The following is a 21,867-nucleotide window of genomic DNA, read 5'->3' as shown; positions in this document are numbered from 1 at the left end:
ACAACCACCACTTCTCTAAACAATACCCCAGCCCTTGTGATCATTCTGCTGTTGTCCAGCATTACGCCAGTTGTTTGTCCATTATACTGATAGTATTTACCTACCTGCCTAGCTGGAAAGTTTACTTTAAACAGCATTCTCTTTATCTTAGTCCTCTCTCCCTCTCTTTCTCTTGAAACTTCTTGTTTGCTGGCGGAAAATGAAGAGTGGAGCAAAAGGTGGCGAAAGGAAAAGAAAGTGTGGGGGACAAGAAGAGGAACAAAGAAATGGAAAGGAGAAGAATGCATGGGCGAAAAAATATTTTTTTTAAAAAATTGGAATTAAAAAATTGATGTTAGTTTTTTCACTGCGATTATTGCAGCCGTTCGGGGGGATGGGATTGTTTCAAAAAAGTGGTGAACAAATAGCAGTCGATCATGATGATTAATAATCAATAACAATAGGAAGAGGAAAATGTGAGGGGGAAAGAGCAAAAGAAGAAATGAATGGGCGGAGAAGCAGGCAACGGGTCCCCCTCAAGCTCTGCGGTTCCCTAACCCCCGGAGAAACTGCGCTGCCTCTAGTGCTTGTCCCTGCCTCTGGTGTCATGGCGCCCAAGAGACGCTGCGGAGCCGCCGGCGTCACGTGCCAGCCGTTCCTTTGCCCCCGCACCTTTTCCGCCAGCGAGACTGGACGCGCCATGCACGCAAAGCGAAAGAGGGGGAAAAAATGCGCGTCGAGAAAGAGGGCGGTGGCTACGGAGACGCCGCTTCCGCCCGGGCCCAAGATGGCGGCGCCCTTTGTCTGTTCCGTGTCACTCTGAGCGCCGCCGCCGCCGCCCGGGATTATGTGACGCGCGCCGGAGAGCAGGTGCGGGGAGATGGTGGGGGCAGGGGGAGGGCTCGTGGAAGGGGAGGGGCCGGGAAGGGGAGGGGCCGGAAGGCAGCCGGGGTGGGGGGGCTGCCTGTCAGGGGGAGGGGGCTGCCAGCCAGCAGGTGGGGGAATTCAGGGGGCCGGGGGCTGCCTGTAAAGGGGGAGCGGGGAGCTAATGAGGGGCATTGAAAGAGGCGGCAATCGGGGGGGTTGGGGGGCCGGAGGGGAGAAGAAACAAGCAGGGGGGCAATAGGGGTGTGTGCGGTGGGGGATCGAGGTTAAGGGGGCGTCCAGGAAAGCGAGCAGTGGAAGGGGGAGAGGAGGAAGGGGATAACTGAGGGCGCTGCCCGCCTGTGGAGGCCAATTGCCCCCCCAACACACACACACACCCGAGTGTCAGGTGCTTCTGAGGGTGAGGAAATTCAGGTCAGTAACATTTGTATTGTGTTTGGAAATACAATTTGGAATTTAAAAATAGGAAAAAAGAAATGTGGGGTGGTGGGACTTACTTGTTCAGGGTGGGGGAGAGACACAAAGGTCCGGTTAGGATTATTTCTTGTGCCCCTTTTTTCCAGTGAGGGGCAGGAAGCTTGTGATAGTTTACTTGGGGGTTCAAAGCGTATTCGGGTGAGGAGAAGGGGCTGTTGCTCAGTGGTTGGAGCATGGCATGCAGAACGCCCCAGGTTCAGTCCCTGCTGGCAGCATCTTTAGGGAGGGCTGAGACAGAGACCCTTGCTTGAAAACCAGGAGAGCCTTTGCTGCCTGTCCACTTTCTGCGTTGTGGTGGTGGGGCAGGTGATGGGTGCTCTTAATGGGGTGGGATGGGGAGTTTGGCCCCATGAAGGAGGAGATTGAAGGTGTTGGAGGAGGGGAGCTGGGTTCAAGTCCCACCTGGGCCCCAGGACCAAGGAAATAAGTCACCTCAGCCTGTCTGGGTGTCTGTAAAATGGGAACAAGCTGATTTGCCTCATCTTGAGGGCAGCAGAGCCCTTTGCAAATACACATCCTAGAAAAAGAGGATATCACTGGAAGGGTCAGCCTGTTTGGAGTGACAGCTATCAGACTTCTTCAGATGTGCCTCAGGATTAGTGCGTTGATTTGCTGCAGGGGGATCCGGCCTCGCTTTTGCTGGGCTGTTCCTGGAAAGGAGGGAGATGCCCTATACTGAATCCCGTTGTTGTTCCATCTAGCTCAATACTGTCTACACTGACTGCTAGCAGTTTTCCAGCATTTCAGGCAGGAGTATCTCTCAGCCTTACCTGAAGGCACCACTGTGGATTGAACCTGGGGCCTTCTGCATGCCAAGCAGGTGCTCTCCAACAGAGCTAAGCCCCATCCCCTTCTGTTGTGCAGAAGTGGTTGTCAACAGAATTGTAAAGTTGGAAGGGACCCCTGAGGGTCATTTAGTCCAACCCCCTGCAATTGCAGGTATCAAAACGCAAACATCCATGACAGATGGTGAAGGCTTGGAACTGCATACTGCTTTTCTTCAGCTGGGCAGGGCATGATTCGTGGGGCAGAGGGAAGCCTGCCTAGTCAGAGGAGGGGCGTCTTTGCTCAAGGGCCTCCTGCCTCTTCCCCCCGCAGCCATGGATTTCCCTCAGCACAGCAAGCAGGTGCTGGAGCAGCTGAACCAGCAGCGGCAACTGGGCCTGCTGTGCGATTGCACCTTTGTGGTGGATGGCATCGACTTCAAGGCCCACAAGGCAGTGCTGGCGGCCTGCAGCGAATACTTCAGGATGCTCTTTGTGGACCAGAAGGACGTGGTGCACCTGGACATCAGCAACGCGGCAGGTGGGCCTAGCTGTGGATGGGGTTGCGGGATATTATCCCGTGCCTGAATGGTCTGTGAAATGCAGGTTTGAGGGAAATGGCTAGCTGGCCAGGATAACAGTTGCAAGGGGTCCAAATGACCACCAGGCCCTGAAGCAGCCAGCCTAGGTTGTGCAGGTGTCCCACAGGAAGGGGCCTGCAGAGCTGATGGACTGCATTATATCCAGCCTTTTTCTCTAAGGAGCTCCAGGTGGTTTGCATGGTTCCCCCCTCCTCAATTAATCGCCACAACAGCCCTAGGTTAGGCTGAGAGGCAGTGACTGGCCCCTAGGGAGAGAGCTTTATGAATGAGCAGAGATTTGAACCCTGGTTCCTCCCAGAGTCCAGTCCAAGTCTCTTAACGAGTACAGGTAAGTCAAGCAAGGTGAGTCCAGAGTGAATGGCTCCAGGTGAGTCGAGCAAGGAACCCATGTTGCACTCCCCATGCAAGGCAAACAGCAGCAGGCCCCCTTCTGAAAACTATGGGGCAAGTTGTACCCTCCCACCTCTGGGCCAAAGATCCAAGGCAGAGTCAGGCTTGAGCAAAAACCACCTTGGGGAAAGTATGACTGGGCCCTGGCGGTGCCTCTGGGCCACCCAGTACCCTGTCCCCCGATGTCCCTGCTGCACCCCTGGAAAAGTAGCAGTGGGTGTCTCCTTGGTCCCCAGAAGGAGCCTAGATATTTCTTTGAAGTTTCGAGGCGGCATATAAATTAAAAGGTAAAGGTAAAAGGACCCCTGACCATTAGGTCCAGTCGTGACCAACTCTGGGGTTGCGGCGCTCATCTTGCTTTATTGGCTGAGGGAGCCGGCGTACAGCTTCTGGGTCATGTTGTCAGCATGACTAAGCCACTTCTGGCGAACCAGAGCAGCGCACGGAAACGCCGTTTACCTTCCCGCCGGAGTGGTACCTATTTATCTACTTGCACTTTGAGGTGCTTTCGAACTGCTAGGTTGGCAGGAGCAGGGACCGAGCAACGGGAGCTCACCCCATCACGGGGATTCGAACCGCCAACCTTCTGATCAGCAAGTCCTAGGCTCTGTGGTTTAACCCTCAGCGCCACCCATGTCCCACCATATAAATTACTTAATAAATAAATACAGAATTAAAATAAATAAAATTGGATACTAAACCACAAAATATAATTTTATTTTGTAAAACAGCGTAACCTCCATGTGTGTGTGTATGTCATGTGCGACACAGGACTGGGTCTGATTTCTTCACATTAATCTGCATGAACAAGACATGTCCCCCCCCTCACCCCACCCCATCCAGTTTAGGTTGGAATAAGTCATAGAAAGGGAAGAGAAAAATGGCTAGGGAGGGTGGGGAATAGGGGGTGTTTCTTGCCTTTACTGTTTTCATTTTTAGCTTTGTAAAACTATGAGATTCAGTTTTTAAAAGAAGAGTGTGCAGAGGAAGGTTCTGGCAAACTTCTGGCATCTCTGGGTGATTTGTGGGGCATAGGAATTCCCCCCCCCCAAAAAAATACAGTCCAGCTCCTCGCAACGTCTGAGCGACCGTGGACCAGCCTACGGCTGAAAACGTTTTCTGACCCCTGCCTTAAACTATGTGCTCAATTTGCCTGTTGGGCCATCCAGCCCTTGGCACTAGGGTTCACTCTGCCTTACTTGCAGGTGGGGGAAGTCCATGATGGTCTGTCATAAGAACATAAGCAGAGCCAATGGCCAATCTAGTCCTGCCTCCTGCCAGCCGCGCACCTATGGGAAGCCTGCGAGCAGGAACTGAGCACATGAGCAATTCTCCCCTCCTGTGGTTCCCAGAAACGGGCATCCACAAGCATGGCTGCCTCCAACTGTGGAAGGCAGAGCAGAGCCGTTGGTCTGCGCTGACTGCCTGTCCGTGCCTGTTCCAGGTCTCGAGCAGGTGCTAGAGTTCATGTACACATCCAAGCTGAAGCTGAGCCTGGAGAACGTGGAGGACGTCTTGGCTGTGGCCGGCTTCCTTCAGATGCAGGAGATCATCAGCGCTTGCAACTCCCTGAGGACTCTGTCGGCACCGGCAGAAACTGCAGTGGACAGCCCGGGAGACCCCCCGACAGCTGGTATGGGGCTGTGGTTGTAATTGTGTGAGCAGGGAGGTAACAGGGGGCACTGCTGTAGATTTCTGGGTGATCCCTGGTTGGATCTCTGGAGATTGGTCCATGAGCCCCAAAAGGGGGTCTCAGTCGAATATTTATTTATTTATGTATTTTATCAAAAAGTTTTATTTATAAAGAACTACAATTCAACACCAAAGTAGAAAAGCTATTGAAAATTATGCAAGCATGAATTAAGTAACTGGCTTCATTCTTCACTTTTCAGACACCAATGGTAGAATTGGGAGGGATACTATTAAACCGCTGCATATTTTCTTCTATAGGTTTAAAGATTAAAATAATAAGCAAAACAGACTCAGTAGCTATTTCTAGTCAGAAGCACTCTGTAGAAGAGTAATATTGTCTCCTTTTAACATGACTTGACCCAGCTGTTTCCTTGATTTTGTCTTGGAGTGAATCTCCTCAGCAACATCCAGAACCAAGTTCATATATTCATAAAATCCAATAATAGAGCCTTCTATCCTCATGTTCACCTGTTCATACAGCCACACCTGAATTCTGGACCTATTCTGTAGGTATCTGAAGGTGATGTTGATGGGCCGCACCATCACTTTCTGCACCTTCTGGCCTTGCCTGCGGTACGCCATGGCCGGCAGCTGGGCTGGGAACGACTCCTGACAGGATGAGCTGACTTAGGCAGGACAGGGCAGCCAACGGTCAACTCCTCTCCCTCCTCGCTTTATCCCTTCCGAATATTTATTTTAGTTGTTGTTATTATGATTATTGGAAGTGGAAGGGAACCCATGTATCATTTAGTCCAACCCCCTACAATGCAGGGATCTCAGCTAAAGCATCCATGACGGATGGCCACACAGCCTCTGCTTAAAAACTGTGCTGGACTTGTAACACAGGGTAAAGGAGTATTGGGAAATAATTTACAATGAATTGGAGGGGGAAATGTTTAAGTACCTTTCCAAAAAAATCAGAATCCTTCTTGTTGGGGATAATTCAGATGGAAATTCCCAGGTGTCGATAAAGACTATTTACGTATGCCACTCCCGTGTTTTGTTAGCCCAAAAATGGAAAACGAGAGAGGTCCCACCCAAAGAAGAATGGCAACTTAAACTGATAGAATATACACAGCTTGCAGATTTAACTTATAGAATAAGAGAACAAGAAGAACATACGTTTAAAGATGATTGGAAAATGTTTATTGAATATGTGGGTGAAAAATTGTGTACATTTAAAAACGCTGGCAGTATTAGATAAATTCAACAGTGTAGATAATTTTTGATGGATCTAACAATGGAATACTGAATGGTTTAGCTTATGTAAAATATGCAGAGATTTATGGTATGTAAATTGAACCATGGAAAGAGAAGAAGGGAAGTCGTTGATTTAAGGTTGTTTAAATGAATATTCTAATATGTAAAATAGAAAAGCTTAATAAAAATTATACAAAAAACAAAAATCACCTGCCAAGGAAGGGGAGTTCTCTCAACTGTTCTTCATAAAGCTTGGTTTCCAGACCCTTGATCATCTTGGCAGGGCATAATACAGCCGCTGCATCACACAGCTGTAGGGAGACACCCCACCTTGGCCTGATCCAGCAGGGCATTCCTCACCCTTCTCTCCCGCAGCACCTCCTCAAGTTCTTGCCACCTTGGCCTTGATCCATCAGGGCATTCCTCACCCTTCTCTCCCGCAGCACCTCCTCAAGTTCTTGTCATCATGGCAGCCCTTGTGCCCATTGTGCAGATGGGGTAAGTGGGTGGGGGCTCAGCATCTGGTAGCAGAGCTGCTCTCCTGGGGTCACAGCTGAGAGGAGCCTGTCCTAGTTGGTTTTGGCCCCTCTCTTTCCTAGGGCAGGAGAAAACGGCTGGTGGGGGTAAAGAGGCGACAGAGACCCCCCGGGATCTGGAGGAGACCCCACAGCCCCCACCTAGCAGCATCCAGAAGGAGGCGGCCATGGATCCCACACAGGAACAAGAGGAGGAGGAGGAGGCTGAATGTGCAGCTGGCAAGGGCTCAGGTAGGCACCGGGAAGCAGGGGTCTTGGATAGAGCCGGACTTAAATGTGTAAATCATATTTGTCTGCATTGTGGTATTTTCACAATCTGCCCTGGAACGGTTTAGTGAAGGGCACAAACAGTAAATAAGCAAATGAAAACTTTCGCTCAGTTGAAACTCTCCTGCTTGGTCCTTGGAAGGTTAAAGGTAAAGGGACCCCTGACCACTAGGTCCAGTCATGGCCGACTCTGGGGTTGTGGCGCTCTTCTCTCTTTATTGGCCAAGGGAGCCGGCGTACAGCTTCCGGGTCATGTGGCCAGCATGACTAAGCCGCTTCTGGCGAACCAGAGCAGCGCACGGAAACGCCGTTTACCTTCCTGCCGGAGCAGTATCTATTTATCTACTTGCACTGGTGTGCTTTCGAACTGCTAGGTTGGCAGGAGCAGGGACCGAGCAACAGGAGCTTACCCTGTCGCGGGGATTCGAACCGCTGACCTTCTGATTGGCAAGTCATAGGCTCTGTGGTTTAACCCACAGCGCGACCCGGGTTCAAATCCTGACGTCTCCAGAGAGCCTGCCACCAGTCAGCGCATGTGATGCTGAGCCAAATGGACCAGTGTCGCTTCCTGAGCCTCTGTTTAAATCCGCCCTTTATGTGGAGCCACAAGGACTAGCGTTTCCTTCGTTTTCAGTAGCTGAGCGGTAGAACACCTGCTTTGCATGCAGAGGTCCTGGTTCGATCCCCTGAACCACCAGGTTTGGCTGAGGATGTTCCCTGCCTTGTGGGCTGCTGCCCATCGGTGTGGGCAATACTGAGCTTGGCTGAGCAGTGGTCTGATTTGGTATCAGGAAGCTTCCTTTGGGAAAAGCCTCTGTGTGGTGGGGAGAGAGCTGGCTTGGGATCACGGTAGCAATTTATAAAAAAAACCCCACCTCTATTCCAGTCCTCTCCCAAAGCTCAGGGCACACTGAAACATCTCAGAACAAAAAACCGGAGGCATTTCTATTAAGTCTTTTAGATAAAGAGATCCCAAAAAATCTAAGAGAGGCATTCTTGTATGCAACCACAGTGGCTCGTATACTTGTGGCCAAGGGATGGAAACATCATGAGGCTCCAAAAATAACAGATTGGCAAATCAAATTACAGGAATTGGTGGAGACGGCCCAATTGACTAGCAAACTCAGAGGAAACTCAAAGCAAAAATTTGCGGGAAAATGGGATGGTTATAGAAGATATGTTCAAAAATACAATAATAGTTTTGACTCTGTGCTAGCATTCGAGTGATAAAGGAACTAAAAGGAGGTGGGCAACAAGTAAGGATTTATTATGTTTTCAGAATGTATTGGAAAATTTATATAGAAGGGTTTATTGTTTTGTGTACATTTGATTGTAAGATAAAATATATGCAAAGGGACTTGACAGGAAGTCAAAGTTGAAAAGATTTTGGAAGATGTAAGGGGGAAAATAATTACTTTCATTATTATCATTTTGGGTGTGGGTGTCTGCACATATGTGTGTTTTTGTATGGAATGTTTGGGAGGAAATAAGACGGTAAATAACAAATAACAAACTATTGATGTATGTAATTTTTATTTCTTAATTATATTTAGTGGTAGTATGGTTGTATTGTTTTTTTGTAACATAAAATCTTTCAATAAAAAACATTAAAAAGAAAGAAAGAAACATCTCAGAACAAAACCTAAAAATCTGTTTCGAAACCTTGGGTGCCTTGCCTGATGCAGTGAAATGGGCCAAAAATCCAAGTAGAGCTTATTTTAAGACGCTTCAAAAGTTTCTTACAGAGAATAAAAAGGTCCCACAAAGGCCATCTAGTCCAACCCCCTAATCGCAGCCCAGTGATCCGTGTGCAGGACAGCATTCCCTCACAACCTGATTCCCTCCAGATGTGTTGGGTGCTGTAGTCCAAAACATCTGGAGGGCAGCAGGCTGGGGAAGGCTGGTGTGGGATCTGAAGACCCAAGAGGAGGAAATTCAAACTAAATCTTTAGGAAGACTGTATTACTCAGCGAGAGCCAGTGTGGTGTAGTGGTTAAGAGCGGTAGTCTCGTAATCTGGTGAACTGGGTTCGCTTCCCCGCTCCTCCACATGCAGCTACTGGGTGACCTTGGGCTAGTAATACTTCTTTGAAGTCTCTCAGCCCCACTCACCTCACAGAGTGTTTGTTGTGGGGGAGGAAGGGAAAGGAGAATGTGAGCCGGTTTGAGACTCCTTAAAGGAAGTGAAAGGCGGGATATCAAATCCAAACTCCAAAACTCTTCTTTCATGAGGTCTAGCACCTTGGGTGGGACTTGATTTTAACATCTGCAGCAGGCTCCGTCTGATAGTCCAGGGTGTCTGTTTCCTTCCCTCCCCCATCAAATCCTGCCCTGCTTCCTGTTCCCTCTCTCTTGTTTGTTGCCCCTTATCCCCGTGGCTGTTGGTCACTAGCGCTGAGGAGTATGTGACCAACTCCTCTCTTTTTTCAGCTGTGGAAGATGATGTCTCCTCCCCAATGCCCGAGACCTCGCAGACGGAAGACTCCTCCCCTGGGGAAAGCAGTGCTGCCCCAAAACTCGCCCTTTCGAGGGCTGCAGAGGATGGTGAGTGGCAACAGCAGCAGGGCAGAAAGCCTTTCCTGGGTGCTTCTGGGGGTGATCTCTGTGTGGCACCCAAAGGATCTTTGCTTTCCCTTTGCCCATGACGCCTGTAGGTCAAGTGGGCACCAAGCAAGCTTCTTTTTGGGGAGAACATTCTTGTATCACCTCAGAAGGGCAACAGATGAGGCTTGCAGGATCCAGGTTCATAGAATCAGAGAATTATTATTATTATTATTATTATTATTTATTTAATAATAAAAATAATATTTTATTTATACTCAGCCCTCCCCGGCCAGAGCTGGGCTCAGGGCGGCTAACACCAGTAAAATTACAATAAAAACATAATACGGGGAGAAAAATTAAAATACAGGTTAAAATGCAGCCTCATTTTAAACGTAGCCCATGGAATTGCAGAGTTGGAAGGGATCCCTGAGGATCATCTAGCGCAACCCCCTGCAATGCGGGGATCCCAGCTGAAGATTTCAGGAAGATGGCCTCCGAGTATCTGAAAGGGGAAGGCAGAGCAGACCTTTGTTTTCTCTGTTCCTCCAGAGGGCAGAGCATGCAGGTGGACAAGGCAGGGAGGCAGATTTTGGCAATACCTTAGGGGGCTCCTTTGGCCAGGGGGGCACCACCCACCTCAGGCTCAGAAGCATCGCCTGGGCATCCTTCTGTTGGGGAGGGGGCTGTACGTTGCAAGATCCCGATCCTTAGCAGAGGGTCAGGCTAGATGCCCTCCAGAAACCCCGCCCGCCTTGCTGATTTTGTGAATGTAATCCAGGAGGGTACAGGGGGAAGGGTTTTTGGGGAGGCAGCTGCAGCCAGCTAGACACTGTTGGCTCCCACAAGATGGCGTCTAGCGCAGGTGGCCCACTTGACTGCTTCTTTCTCTCTGTTTCTCTAGCTGAGCCCTCTGACCTGAAGCTGCCCTCTGAGATGGAGGTAGAGCTGGAAGGCAAGGGCGAGGGGACAGTGCTGCCGGAGGCCGAGGTACCTTCCCAGGCCCATGATGCCCAGCTGGCCAACGGCAACTCCCAGGATGAGGAAGAGTCGGGGGGCACGGACTCCGGGGGAGAGAACGCAGGGGAGGCCCGGCTTCTGCGCTCGGGGACCTACAGCGACAGGACCGAGTCCAAGACCTACGGGTCGGTCACCCACAAGTGCGAGGTGAGAGATTATCATTTCACAGAATGGATGGTTGGCCAAAGAGCATCTGTTGCAGCCACCTTTTGCAGCCTAACTTTCTGCGGCTGAAACATGATGTGGCATGGACCTTCTACCCCAGAATGTTTTACTTTGATGTTGAACCAACAGTGATAGGACAGGCAAACCATGGTATTTCACTATCAGCCTTAAGTTGTTGGGGGTTTTTGCAACAAAACCTGGGTACTGTTACCAACCACCTTGAATAGCTCACTGGGCCAATTTTAAGAAAGGCCAGATCCTGTCCTTATGGCCTGGGTGACCTGTATGCTTGATCAGTAGCCACACTCCTCAGTTGTCTCTCAAGATGGACAGATGCCAAACAGTAGGACAGATCCTTTATGACACTGAAGGCTCTCCAGTTGAGAGTATGGTGGACGAAGGAGCCATTTTAAGTTCAGCAGCAACATCTTGCATCTTGCCAACGTTACCTGTCCAACGTTGCTGTTGGACAAGGCCTCCCTATCGGATGCCATGATCACGTGTCACAGGGGGAACTCGGTGTGGAGGGCAGAAACCAACCAGATCAGCTTACGACTGAGCTTGACCTCTACCTGTTGCATCACCCTCCTGACTGGTGTGAACATTTGCCTCGAATGGCCTGCAGGTGGGTTATCAGTGCCCTTCTACAAGATTACAAGCAATAACTTCAGCTGGTGTTTCTTTCTTTGAGCCTTTCTCTGGAGTGAAGCAGTAGAGATATATTCTATCTGGCTCACTGCGCACAGAAGAAGGTGATAGTGGTGTGGCGGCAGCTGTGGCACGCAGACCCAACACCATATCTGATGCTCTGCAAGCATTATGCATCTTTAATGCACTGTACTCCGTCTTTTTATTAGAAGTGGAAGTCGTACTTGGTTTTCCTAATGTCAGTTCATGACTCCCATCATTTCCATCCTGAGCATCTTTGCTCTTCATTTTCATCAGCAGATTTTTTATTTATTTATTTAATTTGGTGGCATTGATGCATCCTCCTTATTTCTGCTTATATTTTCTTGTATTCTTGTTGCTTCTGCTCTTTTTCTGTTACGCTCAGGCAGACCTGGCGAGCCAACCTGATGGTGCAATCGCTTTTTGATGATTTTTATGCAATTTCACGCACATTCCCCCCCCCCATGAAAAATAGTAACGCAAGCTTAAAATCCTTTAAAATCCCTCATATTTTTTACATAGTGCTTTACCAAACTAAATTATGTTAATTAAACCACAATAGGTTTTGAATTCCTGAGTCGTGTAACAACTTTTTAAATCACCCCTGATTTTGGGAATTTTGAAAGTTGGAAAATTCGGCATGCGTCCACTTGCGAGGGGGTGAGGAGGCTCCATCGGGACCAGCCACTTAAGCCGCCTCCTCCTTCTCCCCCCCCCCCCCCAGGACTGCGGGAAGGAGTTCACCCATACAGGCAACTTCAAGCGGCACATCCGTATCCACACCGGGGAGAAGCCCTTCACCTGCCGCGAGTGCAGCAAGGCCTTCTCTGACCCGGCAGCCTGCAAGGCGCACGAGAAGACACACAGGTAGGTGGCCAGTGGCCAGCGAGGCTGATCCAGGAGGGGAAGGCATTGCGGTGGGACAGGCAGCCTCGTGAAGGAAGAAGAAGAGAAGAGTTTGGATTTGATATCCTGCTTTATCACTACCTGAAGGAGTCTCAAAGCAGCTAACATTCTCCTTTTCCCTTCCTCCCCCACAACAAACACTCTGTGAGGTGAGTGGGGCTGAGAGACTTCAGAGAAGCGTGACTGGCCCAAGGTCACCCAGCAGCTGCAGGTGGAGGAGCAGGGAAGCGAACCCAGTTCACCAGATTACGAGTCTATCGCTCTTAACCACTGCACCACACTGAAGGGGCGGAAGGATTCCCGTTGGCAGTCGTGGCGACCGTGCGGTGCCCGTGCTGACAGCTCAGCCTTCCCTGACCAGCTTCTGTCTGCATAAATGGCGCAAATGCCGACGACGGCCATCCTCCTCCCAGGGTTGTGGGGAGACTGCATGAGCCTCTGACCTCTTGGTGGGCATTACGAGCAGATCTTCTCGGCTGTAGTTAAACAAAGCTGACGTTTGCACCCAGGACCACCTCCTGCCCGTAAAATCATGATTAGGTAAAGGTGAAGGGACCCCTGACCATTAGGTCCAGTCGTGGCCGACTCCGAGGTTGCGGCGCTCATCTCGCTTTAATGGCCGAGGGAGCTGGCATACAGCTTCCGGGTCATGTGGCCAGCATGACTAAGCCGCTTCTGGTGAACCAGAGCAGCGCACGGAAACACCATTTACCTTCCCGCCGGAGTGGTACCTATTTATCTACTTGCACTTTGATGTGCTTTCAAACTGCTAAGTTGGCAGGAGCAGGGACCGAGCAACGGGAGCTCACCCTGTCGCGGGGATTCGAACCACCAACCTTCTGATCGGCAAGCCCTAGGCTCAGTGGTTTAGACCACAGCGCCACCTGCGTCCCTTCAAATTTATTAAATTTGTAAACCGCCCAATACCCACAGGTCTCAGGGCGGTTCATAATATGAAATTGCAAGATGAAAACACAAAATACATAATTAAAACAAAAACAACCACTGCCTTCGAGGTGCCAGCCCATCCTACTAAGCCCGAAGCTGTTCTGTAAAACCGCCTCACTGTTGCGCCTCCCTGCAGCAAGGGGTTCCACCGGTTAACGGCATCTTTTCTTTCTGCAAAGCTGTCCTTCATTCCCTCTCGCCCACCCTGGATTCTACGCTTCTGTTAGTGGTGGAGTCAGGTGGGCCGGTAGCATCGGTGACCCTTCCCTCTCCCCCGTTCTCCCCCCCCCCCAGCCCCCTGAAGCCATACAGCTGTGAGGAGTGTGGCAAGAGCTACCGCCTCATCAGCCTGTTGAACCTGCACAAGAAGCGCCACACCGGGGAGGCCAAGTACCGCTGCGAGGACTGCGGCAAGCTCTTCACCACCTCGGGCAACCTGAAGCGCCACCAGCTGGTCCACAGCGGGGAGAAGCCCTACCGGTGTGACTACTGCGGCCGCTCGTTCTCCGACCCCACCTCCAAGATGCGCCACTTGGAGACCCACGACACCCACAAGGAGCACAAGTGCCCCCATTGCGAGAAGAAGTTCAACCAGGTAAGGCTGGGGGGCTGGAGGGCAGCTCCCCTGCTCGGGCTGGGGGGGGGAAACGCCTGTGGGTGTTTGGGACCACCCCGCACCCCCTCTCTAAGCCGGTCTCTCGCCTTTGCTGCCAGGTGGGGAACCTCAAGGCCCACTTGAAGATCCACATTGCCGATGGACCCCTCAAGTGCCGGGAGTGCGGAAAGCAGTTCACTACGTCAGGTATGTGGCTCTTGGGTGGTCGCCCAGACGGGCTGGGTGGCCCCCGGCCTCCTTTGCCCGCAGCCTGCCTGGGGCCTGTGTCGAGGGAGGTGACCCAGAGCATAGTCTGTTTGCGTATCAGAGAGAAACAAGGCAAGGTGAACTCACTTGCAGTTCGTCGTTTTCTTAAGGAATCAGAACAGAAAACATCATAATAATAAAATTTTATTTATATCCCGCCCTCCCCAGCCGAAGCCGGGCTCAGAGCGGCTAACAACAGTAAAATAATACAGCATTCTAAAATCAAGTCATTATAAAATCAGTTCAAATCAAATTGATGGCAACCATTGGGCTAGAGTTCTGTGAGGATTGCCAAAGGAGGGGGTCAGACTGCGCCTTGGCCAAAGGCCTGGTGGAACAGCTCTGTCTTGCAGGCCCTGTGGAAAGATGTCAAGTCCCGCAGGGCCCTAGTCTCTTGTGACAGAGCGTTCCACCAGATCGGGGCCACAGCCGAAAAAGCCCTGGCTCTGGTTGAGGCCAGCCTAACCTCCCCGTGGCCCAGGACCTCCAAGATGTTTTTGTTTGAAGACCGTAAGTTCCTCCATAGGACATACCAGGAGGGGCGGTCCCATAGGTACAAGGGTCCTAGGCTGTATAGGGTTTTAAAGGTTAAAACCAGCACCTTGAACCTGATCCTGTACTCCACCGGGAGCCAGTGCAGCTGGTATAGCACTGGGTGAATGTGATCCTGCAGCGAGGAACCCGTAAGGACTCGGGGACTCCTGAGATATACTCCACTATAGCAAGCAGTTGCTTGGGCTGTCTTGCACCTCCCACTTTGCTCCATTCCCTGTGTTTTGGGCCCCTCTCTGTTTCTATAGCAAAGAGGCTGTCGGCAGAAACACTGGCAGGGGTGAAGCTGCCAAGTCTGACTCCCGTCTTTATTCCGTGTTGGAACACCTGCTTGTTTCCCCCTTTTCATCAGCCTCCAAACTCCCAGCCTCTAGTACCTCCCTGCTCTTCCCCGCCTCTGGGGTGTGTCCAGTTGTCCACCACCAGGAGGCCTGGATCCAAATCCTCTCCCTCGGCGCTTTCCCTGGGGAAAGGCGGTTTCCACCACTCCTCCTGATCTAGCCAGTCTCCATATGTAAAGAAATATACAATAATAAGAGTACATTCATTTGTAAAAAAGGAATATACAATGGGAAAGACAGGAAGTCTAGTGTGTTGGTATGTATATGATTTGGGGGGGGGTGTTTTTTCTCGTTCTTTTTTTCCATTTTCTTTCTAGGTATAAAAAAATTGTATATATTTTTTGTATACATGTTAGAAATTATAGTAAGTCCTGTAATGTAATATGACAACGTTTACCGATGTAATATAAGAATGTTAACAAATAAATAAAATGCAAATTAAAACAAAAAAATCTAGCCAGTCTCCGACAGCCTCTCCACATTTCCTTCTCCTTTGCCCACAGGCAACCTCAAGCGACACCTGCGCATCCACAGTGGGGAGAAACCGTACATCTGTGTGCACTGCCAGCGGCAGTTTGCCGACCCGGGGGCTCTGCAGCGCCACGTCCGCATCCACACGGGTGAGTTTGGCCAGGGGATGGGTGGGTGGTCAGAGAAGGCGTTGTAGCTGCTCTCTTCCAGCCGGGTGGCTCTCCCAGCCCTGACCTGCTGGGGCTCATAGGATCATAGAGTTCTATGGAGTCGGAAGTGAAGGAGAGTCCGCCGCTTTCCCAGGCCTCCGTCAAACAGCTCTTACTGTTGGAAAATTCTTCCTCGTGTTCAGTTGCAATCTCCTCCCTTGTCATTAGAATCTGTTGGTTCAAGTTATGTGGAAATTCCAGCTAAACATTGTGGGAATGTTAAGGATAGTAGGAAAGGATATATTGAATAAGTATTAGCCTTCCTTCACTCATGCTATGCCCGTCTAATGTTTGTATACACCTTGTCAAGAGTATTTTCTCCCCTTGTTGCACACTGCCTTCTGGAAGAAGGTACAGGGTTATAAAGACTAGGACTAGCCACCTGAGAAACAGTTTCTACCCAAACGCAATTCTGGTTTTAAACGCAGTATAAGGGGTCTCTATAGGAGTATATTGTATTTAAAAATGGGGTTTCAGAGTGTTTAGGGGGTTTTGAATGTCTTATGTAGATTTTTCAATTTCATTGTTCTGTATGGGACAATGACAATAAAGATATCGTATCGTATCATAAAAAGAAGTGATGTAGCAGAGCAGATTGCCCTCAATATAGCCGGAAGCTAGTTTGCGAATTCGTTTGAATCTCTTAGTTAGGATTATTTCCTGGTGTCCCCTTTAATCCCTCTTAAAAGAATAAAGACAAGAGTCTTTCTGAGCAAAGTAACACAACGTTTACTCAAATTTTAATTCATGATGTGATCCCTGAAAGGCCGGCTTTACTTTAGTGGTTACACAAACAAAGTGTGAGTTAATCTCATAGGGAAACTGAACTCATGTGCTGCTGGCTGAGAGCCAGCAGACAGCGAAATTACATTAAGATAACAAAATGGCTGCAGGAGAGCAGCATGGCAGCAAAAGAACAATAAGAAGAGAGAGAATAAGACGACTGAGAAAATGGCTGCATGACTCGGCTCTTTTATGGAGTCAGCCAGAGCCACGCGCATCTCCCAGGTCCCGTGCAGGGGGAGGCTGCTCCAGACCAGTGGAACAGGAAGTTACACTGACTGGGTGCCCCCCTGCCTGTGCCCACTCTTGGGAAATAAGGAATGTGGCCCTTGACTGTACCAATGGATTACACCCCACAAACATTAGGAAGATATGGGAGGGAGAACCTCGGAAGATTGAACCTTGGACCTTCTGCATGCAAAGTTGGAGCTCGGCCCCTGAGCCGTGGTCCCTTAACAATAAAGCAAGCTTGTAGTCCTCAAGCCATCCGAGTAGGTGGCCATCCCTGCGCCCCCGTGATGTTACCCTCCCCTCCCTTCTCTCCCCAGGTGAAAAGCCCTGCCAGTGCCTGATCTGTGGCAAGGCCTTCACTCAAGCCAGCTCCCTCATTGCCCATGTGCGCCAGCACACCGGGGAGAAGCCTTACGTCTGCGAGCGCTGCGGCAAGAGGTGGGCCCCTCTCTTGGCTCTTGGCCTGGCCTAGGGAGAGCCTCAGGGTTCAGGGGTCATCTTCATCCATCCTGGGCTGGGGGCTGTGTTTTTGCATGGGGGGAGGAGGCGATCTGTGTACCCTGTGCTAAAACAAAGTATTTGTGTTGAGCTTTTGGGGGGGGGGGGTATTTGCTAAACATGGAGGCAGGGCGGGAGATTAAACTAGGCCCTCCAGTTATTTTATATAGATATATGCTTAGATAGGGACGCGGGTGGCGCTATGGGTTAAACCACAGAGCCTAAGACTTGCCAATCAGAAGGTTGGCGGTTCAAATCCCCGCGACGGGGTGAGCTCCCATTGCTCGGTCCCTGCTCCTGCCAACCTAGCAGTTTGAAAGCACCTCTAAGTGCAAGTAGATAAATAGGTACCACTCCGGCAGGAAGGTAAACGGTGTTTCCGTGCGCTGCTCTGGTTCGCCAGAAGCGGCTTAGTCATGCTGGCCACATGACCCGGAAGCTGTATGCCGGCTCCCTCGGCCAATAAAGCGAGATGAGCGCCGCAACCCCAGAGTCAGCCACGACTGGACCTAATGGTCACGGGTCCCTTTACCTTTTACCTATGCTTAGAGAAGCCTGTCCGAATGCTTAGAAAGTCAAGCTGAATTTTAGCTCGTTTCAGTAGCTTACCTTTTTGGACTATTGTTGAAAGAAAAAGAAAATCTTGTTTTGTATTTTTGCAAACCACTTTGAGGTTTGTTGGTTTGTTTTACAGTCAAGCAGCCTATAAATTCTGTTAAATAAATCCAGGGAAAAATTTTGAATACCTAGAAGTCCTGTACACGTTTCAGTTCTGTTTCTGTCCCCCCCCCCCTCAGGTTCGTCCAGTCCAGCCAATTGGCCAACCACATCCGCCACCACGACAACATCCGCCCCCACAAGTGCAGCGTCTGCAACAAGGCCTTCGTGAACGTGGGTGACCTCTCCAAGCACATCATCATCCACACAGGTGAGTCTGGCTGTAGGGAAAGCCCTGGGGCAACAGCATCCAGCCAGGCCCACTCTGGCCTCCTGTCTGTTAGTGCATCAGCGCCACCCCTTTCTTCAATTCAGCAGAGTTACTCAAAGTCTTCCTGCACAGGAGCATCAGTCCAGCTTTCTCTTGGTAAATTCCCACATCAGGAATAACCACCGTGCCTATCCAGTTCATTCCTTAAATTCTTTATTATTTACATTGCAAGTTGCATATAAAATAAGAAACAGAACTACAGTGGTACCTTGGTTTTTGAACGTCTCCATCGATGAACATTTGGGTTTTCGAACGCCATAAACCCGGAAGTAAATGCTTCAGTTTTCAAACACACCTCCAAAGTTGAACATGTTATGTGGCTTCCACTGAGTGCAAGATCCTGAGGCCTGGCTGCTGCCTATTGAGTTTCCGGTTTTGAAACAGTTTTCGATCTTCCATAATGGATTACGTTCAAAAACAAACAGTTTTTGATCTTCCATAATGGATTACGTTCAAAAACCAAGGTACCACTGTATATGCAGATCTCTGCACCCTTCAGCTATTTGGCCAGAGAGACAGGCTCACAAACTTTTGCATATTCTGGCAGGCGCACTCCGCCACATGCCCTGATAAAGATGCCTGTTGTTACAGAGAATTCTTGTTTTAGCCGTGCTTCAAGGCGGTTTGAAGTTTATTTTGGCAAGACACCAACACTGTCTTCCTGCTGGCCAGCCAGATGCCCCATAGAGAAGCCCATGAGCAGGACCCGAGTGCAAAAGCAGCACCCTCCCCACTTGGTATCCTTTGAGAGCGCAAACTGCCTCAAGACCGTGGAGGTAGAATAGGCACAGCGAGACTGCGATAGTCATGTGCAGAGCAGGGAGTGTTACGCTGGACCTCTCTGTGGGAGAGGCCAAAGTGAGAGGCAGCCAGCTGTCAGGTTGCTGAGGCCTCTGCGCCATCCTGGACCCCCCGCAGGCGAGAAGCCCTTCCTCTGCGACAAGTGCGGCCGCGGCTTCAACCGTGTGGACAACCTCCGCTCTCACGTCAAGACAGTCCATCAGGGCAAGGCCGGGATGAAGGTTCTGGAGCACGGGGAGGGCGACGAGTTCAACATCGTGACCGTGGCATCCGACGAGATGGTGACTCTGGCCACAGAAGCCCTGGCGGCCACGGCAGTCACACAGCTGACAGGTGAGCAGGAGATCCTGGCCTTGCCATTCTCTTAGCTGAGAAGCCTGAGGGAGAACTCGGGTGGGTGGGGCTCTCCCCTTAAAAAGGAATGCTTGCAAAACTCACGAGCGCCCCGAGCCATTTGCATTTTCCTCCTCCCTTGCTTTATTCTTTATTGTTATTACTCTATTATCCTTGGCAAATAGAGGAGGTTGCAAAAGAGCTGGCAAGCTGAATTTTGAAATCCAAACAAATGAAGCCTTCTGGTTTTCACCCAAAGTTGAATAGTTGTGGGCAGGGTGGCTTTTCTCCTTCGTTCATTGCCTACGCTAAGGAGCAGTATCTCCAGTGTTTTAAATGGGGACGGGGTGTTTTTCCCGGCTGGGATTGCTGCTGGAAACTGAATGCCTAGGACCTGCCTGCCAAGCAGATCTGAAGCTACGGCCTCTTCCCTGTCCATGGAACAATCTTTGCTAGGGTATTTAGTGTCTTCTCCCCCGCCCCATATTTCAGTCCCTCCTTAAGCCCTCCCCGCTGCTAGGAAGGGTCCCCACCACAATGCAAAAGGCCCCTCTGCTGGCTTGGGTGACCATGGGGCCTCCATTTTGTGCTGCTCAACTCCCCTGTGATTCTCCTCTGCAGTGGTCCCCGTGGCAGCGCCCGTCACAGCCGACGAGACGGAAGCCTTGAAGGCTGAAATAACAAAGGCTGTGAAGCAAGTGCAGGAAGCAGGTGAGCGTCCATCTGGGAGCGTGTGGGCCACTACCCCTCCAAAGGAGGCCCTTGGCTTAGCTTTCTTCGTCACAGCTCAGACCTTCAGTAACTGCGCAGAACACAAAGCCGGGCTGTTTCTAGAAGCTTGCAGTATAGAAATCTGGCCACAAGGGTGCAGCACCCCAATGCGTGACCAGCTGTTTTATGCTCTTCCCCATTCTTTGGCCTTTCAGGTGATGGGGTTGAGCTTGAAAAGGGATGCAACTCTTACAGTTATCAGAGATGTTGGATTTCTAGAGGGTCTCTTTTTTCCTAGCATCCTTCAGTAATGCAGCAGTGTGTGCCCTCCAGCTGTTTGGGGCTACAGCCCCATCACCCTTTGCTGTTCATCCATGTACCCCTATATAAAAGAGGGAAATAGTAAAAGCCGGCTTTTAAGGTAAAGGGACCCCTGACCATTAGGTCCAGTCATGACCAACTCTGGGGTTGTGGCGCTCATCTCGCTTTATTGGCCGAGGGTCATGTGGCCAGCATGACTAAGCCGCTTCTGGCGAACCAGAGCAGCGCACAGAAACGCCGTTTACCTTCCCGCCAGAGCGGTACCTATTTATCTACTTGCACTTTGAGGTGCTTTTGAACTGCAAGGTTAGCAGGTGCGGGGACCTAGCAATGGGAGCTCACCCCGTCGCGGGGATTCAAACCGCTGACCTTCCGATCGGCAAGTCCTAGGCTCTGTGGTGTAACCCACAGCGCCACCTGCGTCCCTGTTCATCCATGTATCCCTATATAAAAGAGGAAAATACTAAAAGCTGGCTTTTAAATGTACCTAAATACAGGCTCACGGTGGTGGTTTTTAAAAAGGTGCACGTAAAGGAAAAGAACACGTGCTTAGTAACAGTAAGGAGCTTCACTCCTGGATTTACTCGTCTGTAAATAGAAGGGCTTCGGTCAGGGGGGGCTTTTCCCCTAAATTCACCTCTGCCACCGGCCATGCTGTTGGGTCTGCTTACCCTCCAGCGGGGCAAGAGTAGGTGTGCACAAGTTTTCAAAGTGTACTTTGTTGTCAGGCTCAGTTGCACTAGACCAGGGGTCAGCGAACTTTTTCAGCAGGGGGCCGGTCCACTGTCCCTCAGACCTTGTGGGGGGGCCGGACTATAATTTGGAGAGAGAAAAAAGAACGAATTCCTATGCCCCACAAATACCCCAGAGATGCATTATAAGTAAAAGCACACATTCTACTCATGTAAAAACACACCGATTTCCGGACTGTCTGCGGGCTGGATTTAGAAGGTGATTGGGCCGGATCTGGCCCCTGGGCCTTAGGTTGCCTACCCATGCACTAGACATTTAAAATGCCGTGCCACTTCAAACTTGAAGCGATTCACCCATGGCCGTACTCCTTGGCCTTTCGGTATGACTGTCTCTGGGGTGAAGTGCTTTCAAAGAAAACAGATGGGACTGACCACCCCGGCTCTCCTGCAATTTGCTGTCTTCTGGCTTTGTCCTGTCTTTCCAGATCCAAACACCCAAATCCTGTACGCTTGCGACTCCTGCGGGGAGAAGTTCCTGGATGCCAACAGCCTGGCCCAGCACGTCCGCATCCACACAGCCCAAGCCCTGGTGATGTTCCAGGCGGACACAGACTTTTACCAGCAGTACGGTGCCCCCACCGCTGCCTGGCAGCCTGAACAGGTCATTCCCTCGGGGGAGCTGCTCTTCCGCACAAGGGATGGCAACGAGGCCCAGCCCACTTCTCTGCCCACAGAGGCCCCACAGACTGCAGAGTGAAGGGAGGGCTGGGTGCGGAGGGGCAAGGGGACCTGTATGGATTGTACTACACGCTGCTGTCGGGGGGGGGGGGAGCGGCATGTGTGGTTTGGTTTTAAGGTGCTGCTGGCTGTTCCCTCCTTGCCCATCCAATGCCTCCAGCTTCACTCACAAGCAGCTATTTTAAGGAGGTGACGATGGCGTTACCAATGTAAAAAAAATATATTATTTCTGTATTTGAGAAGCTCCTGCATCTGTGTTAATATTTAGAAACAAAATAAAGGCCATTATTTTCTAA

General features: G+C 50.5%; 2 protein-coding genes across 2 annotated transcripts; one reads left to right on the top strand and one right to left on the bottom strand.

The window, feature by feature from the left end:
- The first annotated feature begins 584 nt into the window (after window positions 1-584).
- On the top strand, window positions 585-21,867 carry ZBTB17 (zinc finger and BTB domain containing 17). Its single transcript, XM_083514673.1, has 15 exons — window positions 585-849; window positions 2,440-2,646; window positions 4,542-4,730; window positions 6,589-6,756; window positions 9,222-9,335; window positions 10,237-10,499; window positions 11,911-12,053; window positions 13,335-13,635; window positions 13,755-13,842; window positions 15,299-15,415; window positions 16,807-16,927; window positions 17,785-17,915; window positions 18,894-19,109; window positions 19,731-19,820; window positions 21,319-21,867. Exons 2-15 carry the CDS (start codon window positions 2,442-2,444, stop codon window positions 21,588-21,590), a joined length of 2,418 nt encoding a protein of 805 aa, XP_083370799.1. The 5' UTR covers window positions 585-849; window positions 2,440-2,441; the 3' UTR covers window positions 21,591-21,867.
- LOC310712099 (small nuclear ribonucleoprotein E-like) lies at window positions 4,767-6,196 on the bottom strand. Its single transcript, XM_083514770.1, has one exon. The coding sequence runs from the start codon at window positions 5,369-5,371 to the stop codon at window positions 5,093-5,095; it is 279 nt and encodes a 92-aa protein (XP_083370896.1). The 5' UTR covers window positions 5,372-6,196; the 3' UTR covers window positions 4,767-5,092.

The sequence above is a fragment of the Podarcis liolepis genome (genome assembly GCF_965112155.1).
Source record: "Podarcis liolepis genome assembly, chromosome: 7".
Classification (NCBI taxonomy): Eukaryota; Metazoa; Chordata; class Lepidosauria; order Squamata; family Lacertidae; genus Podarcis; species Podarcis liolepis.
The sequence above is the reverse complement of the archived record's forward strand: the minus strand, read 5'-3'. Positions and strand labels throughout refer to the sequence as shown.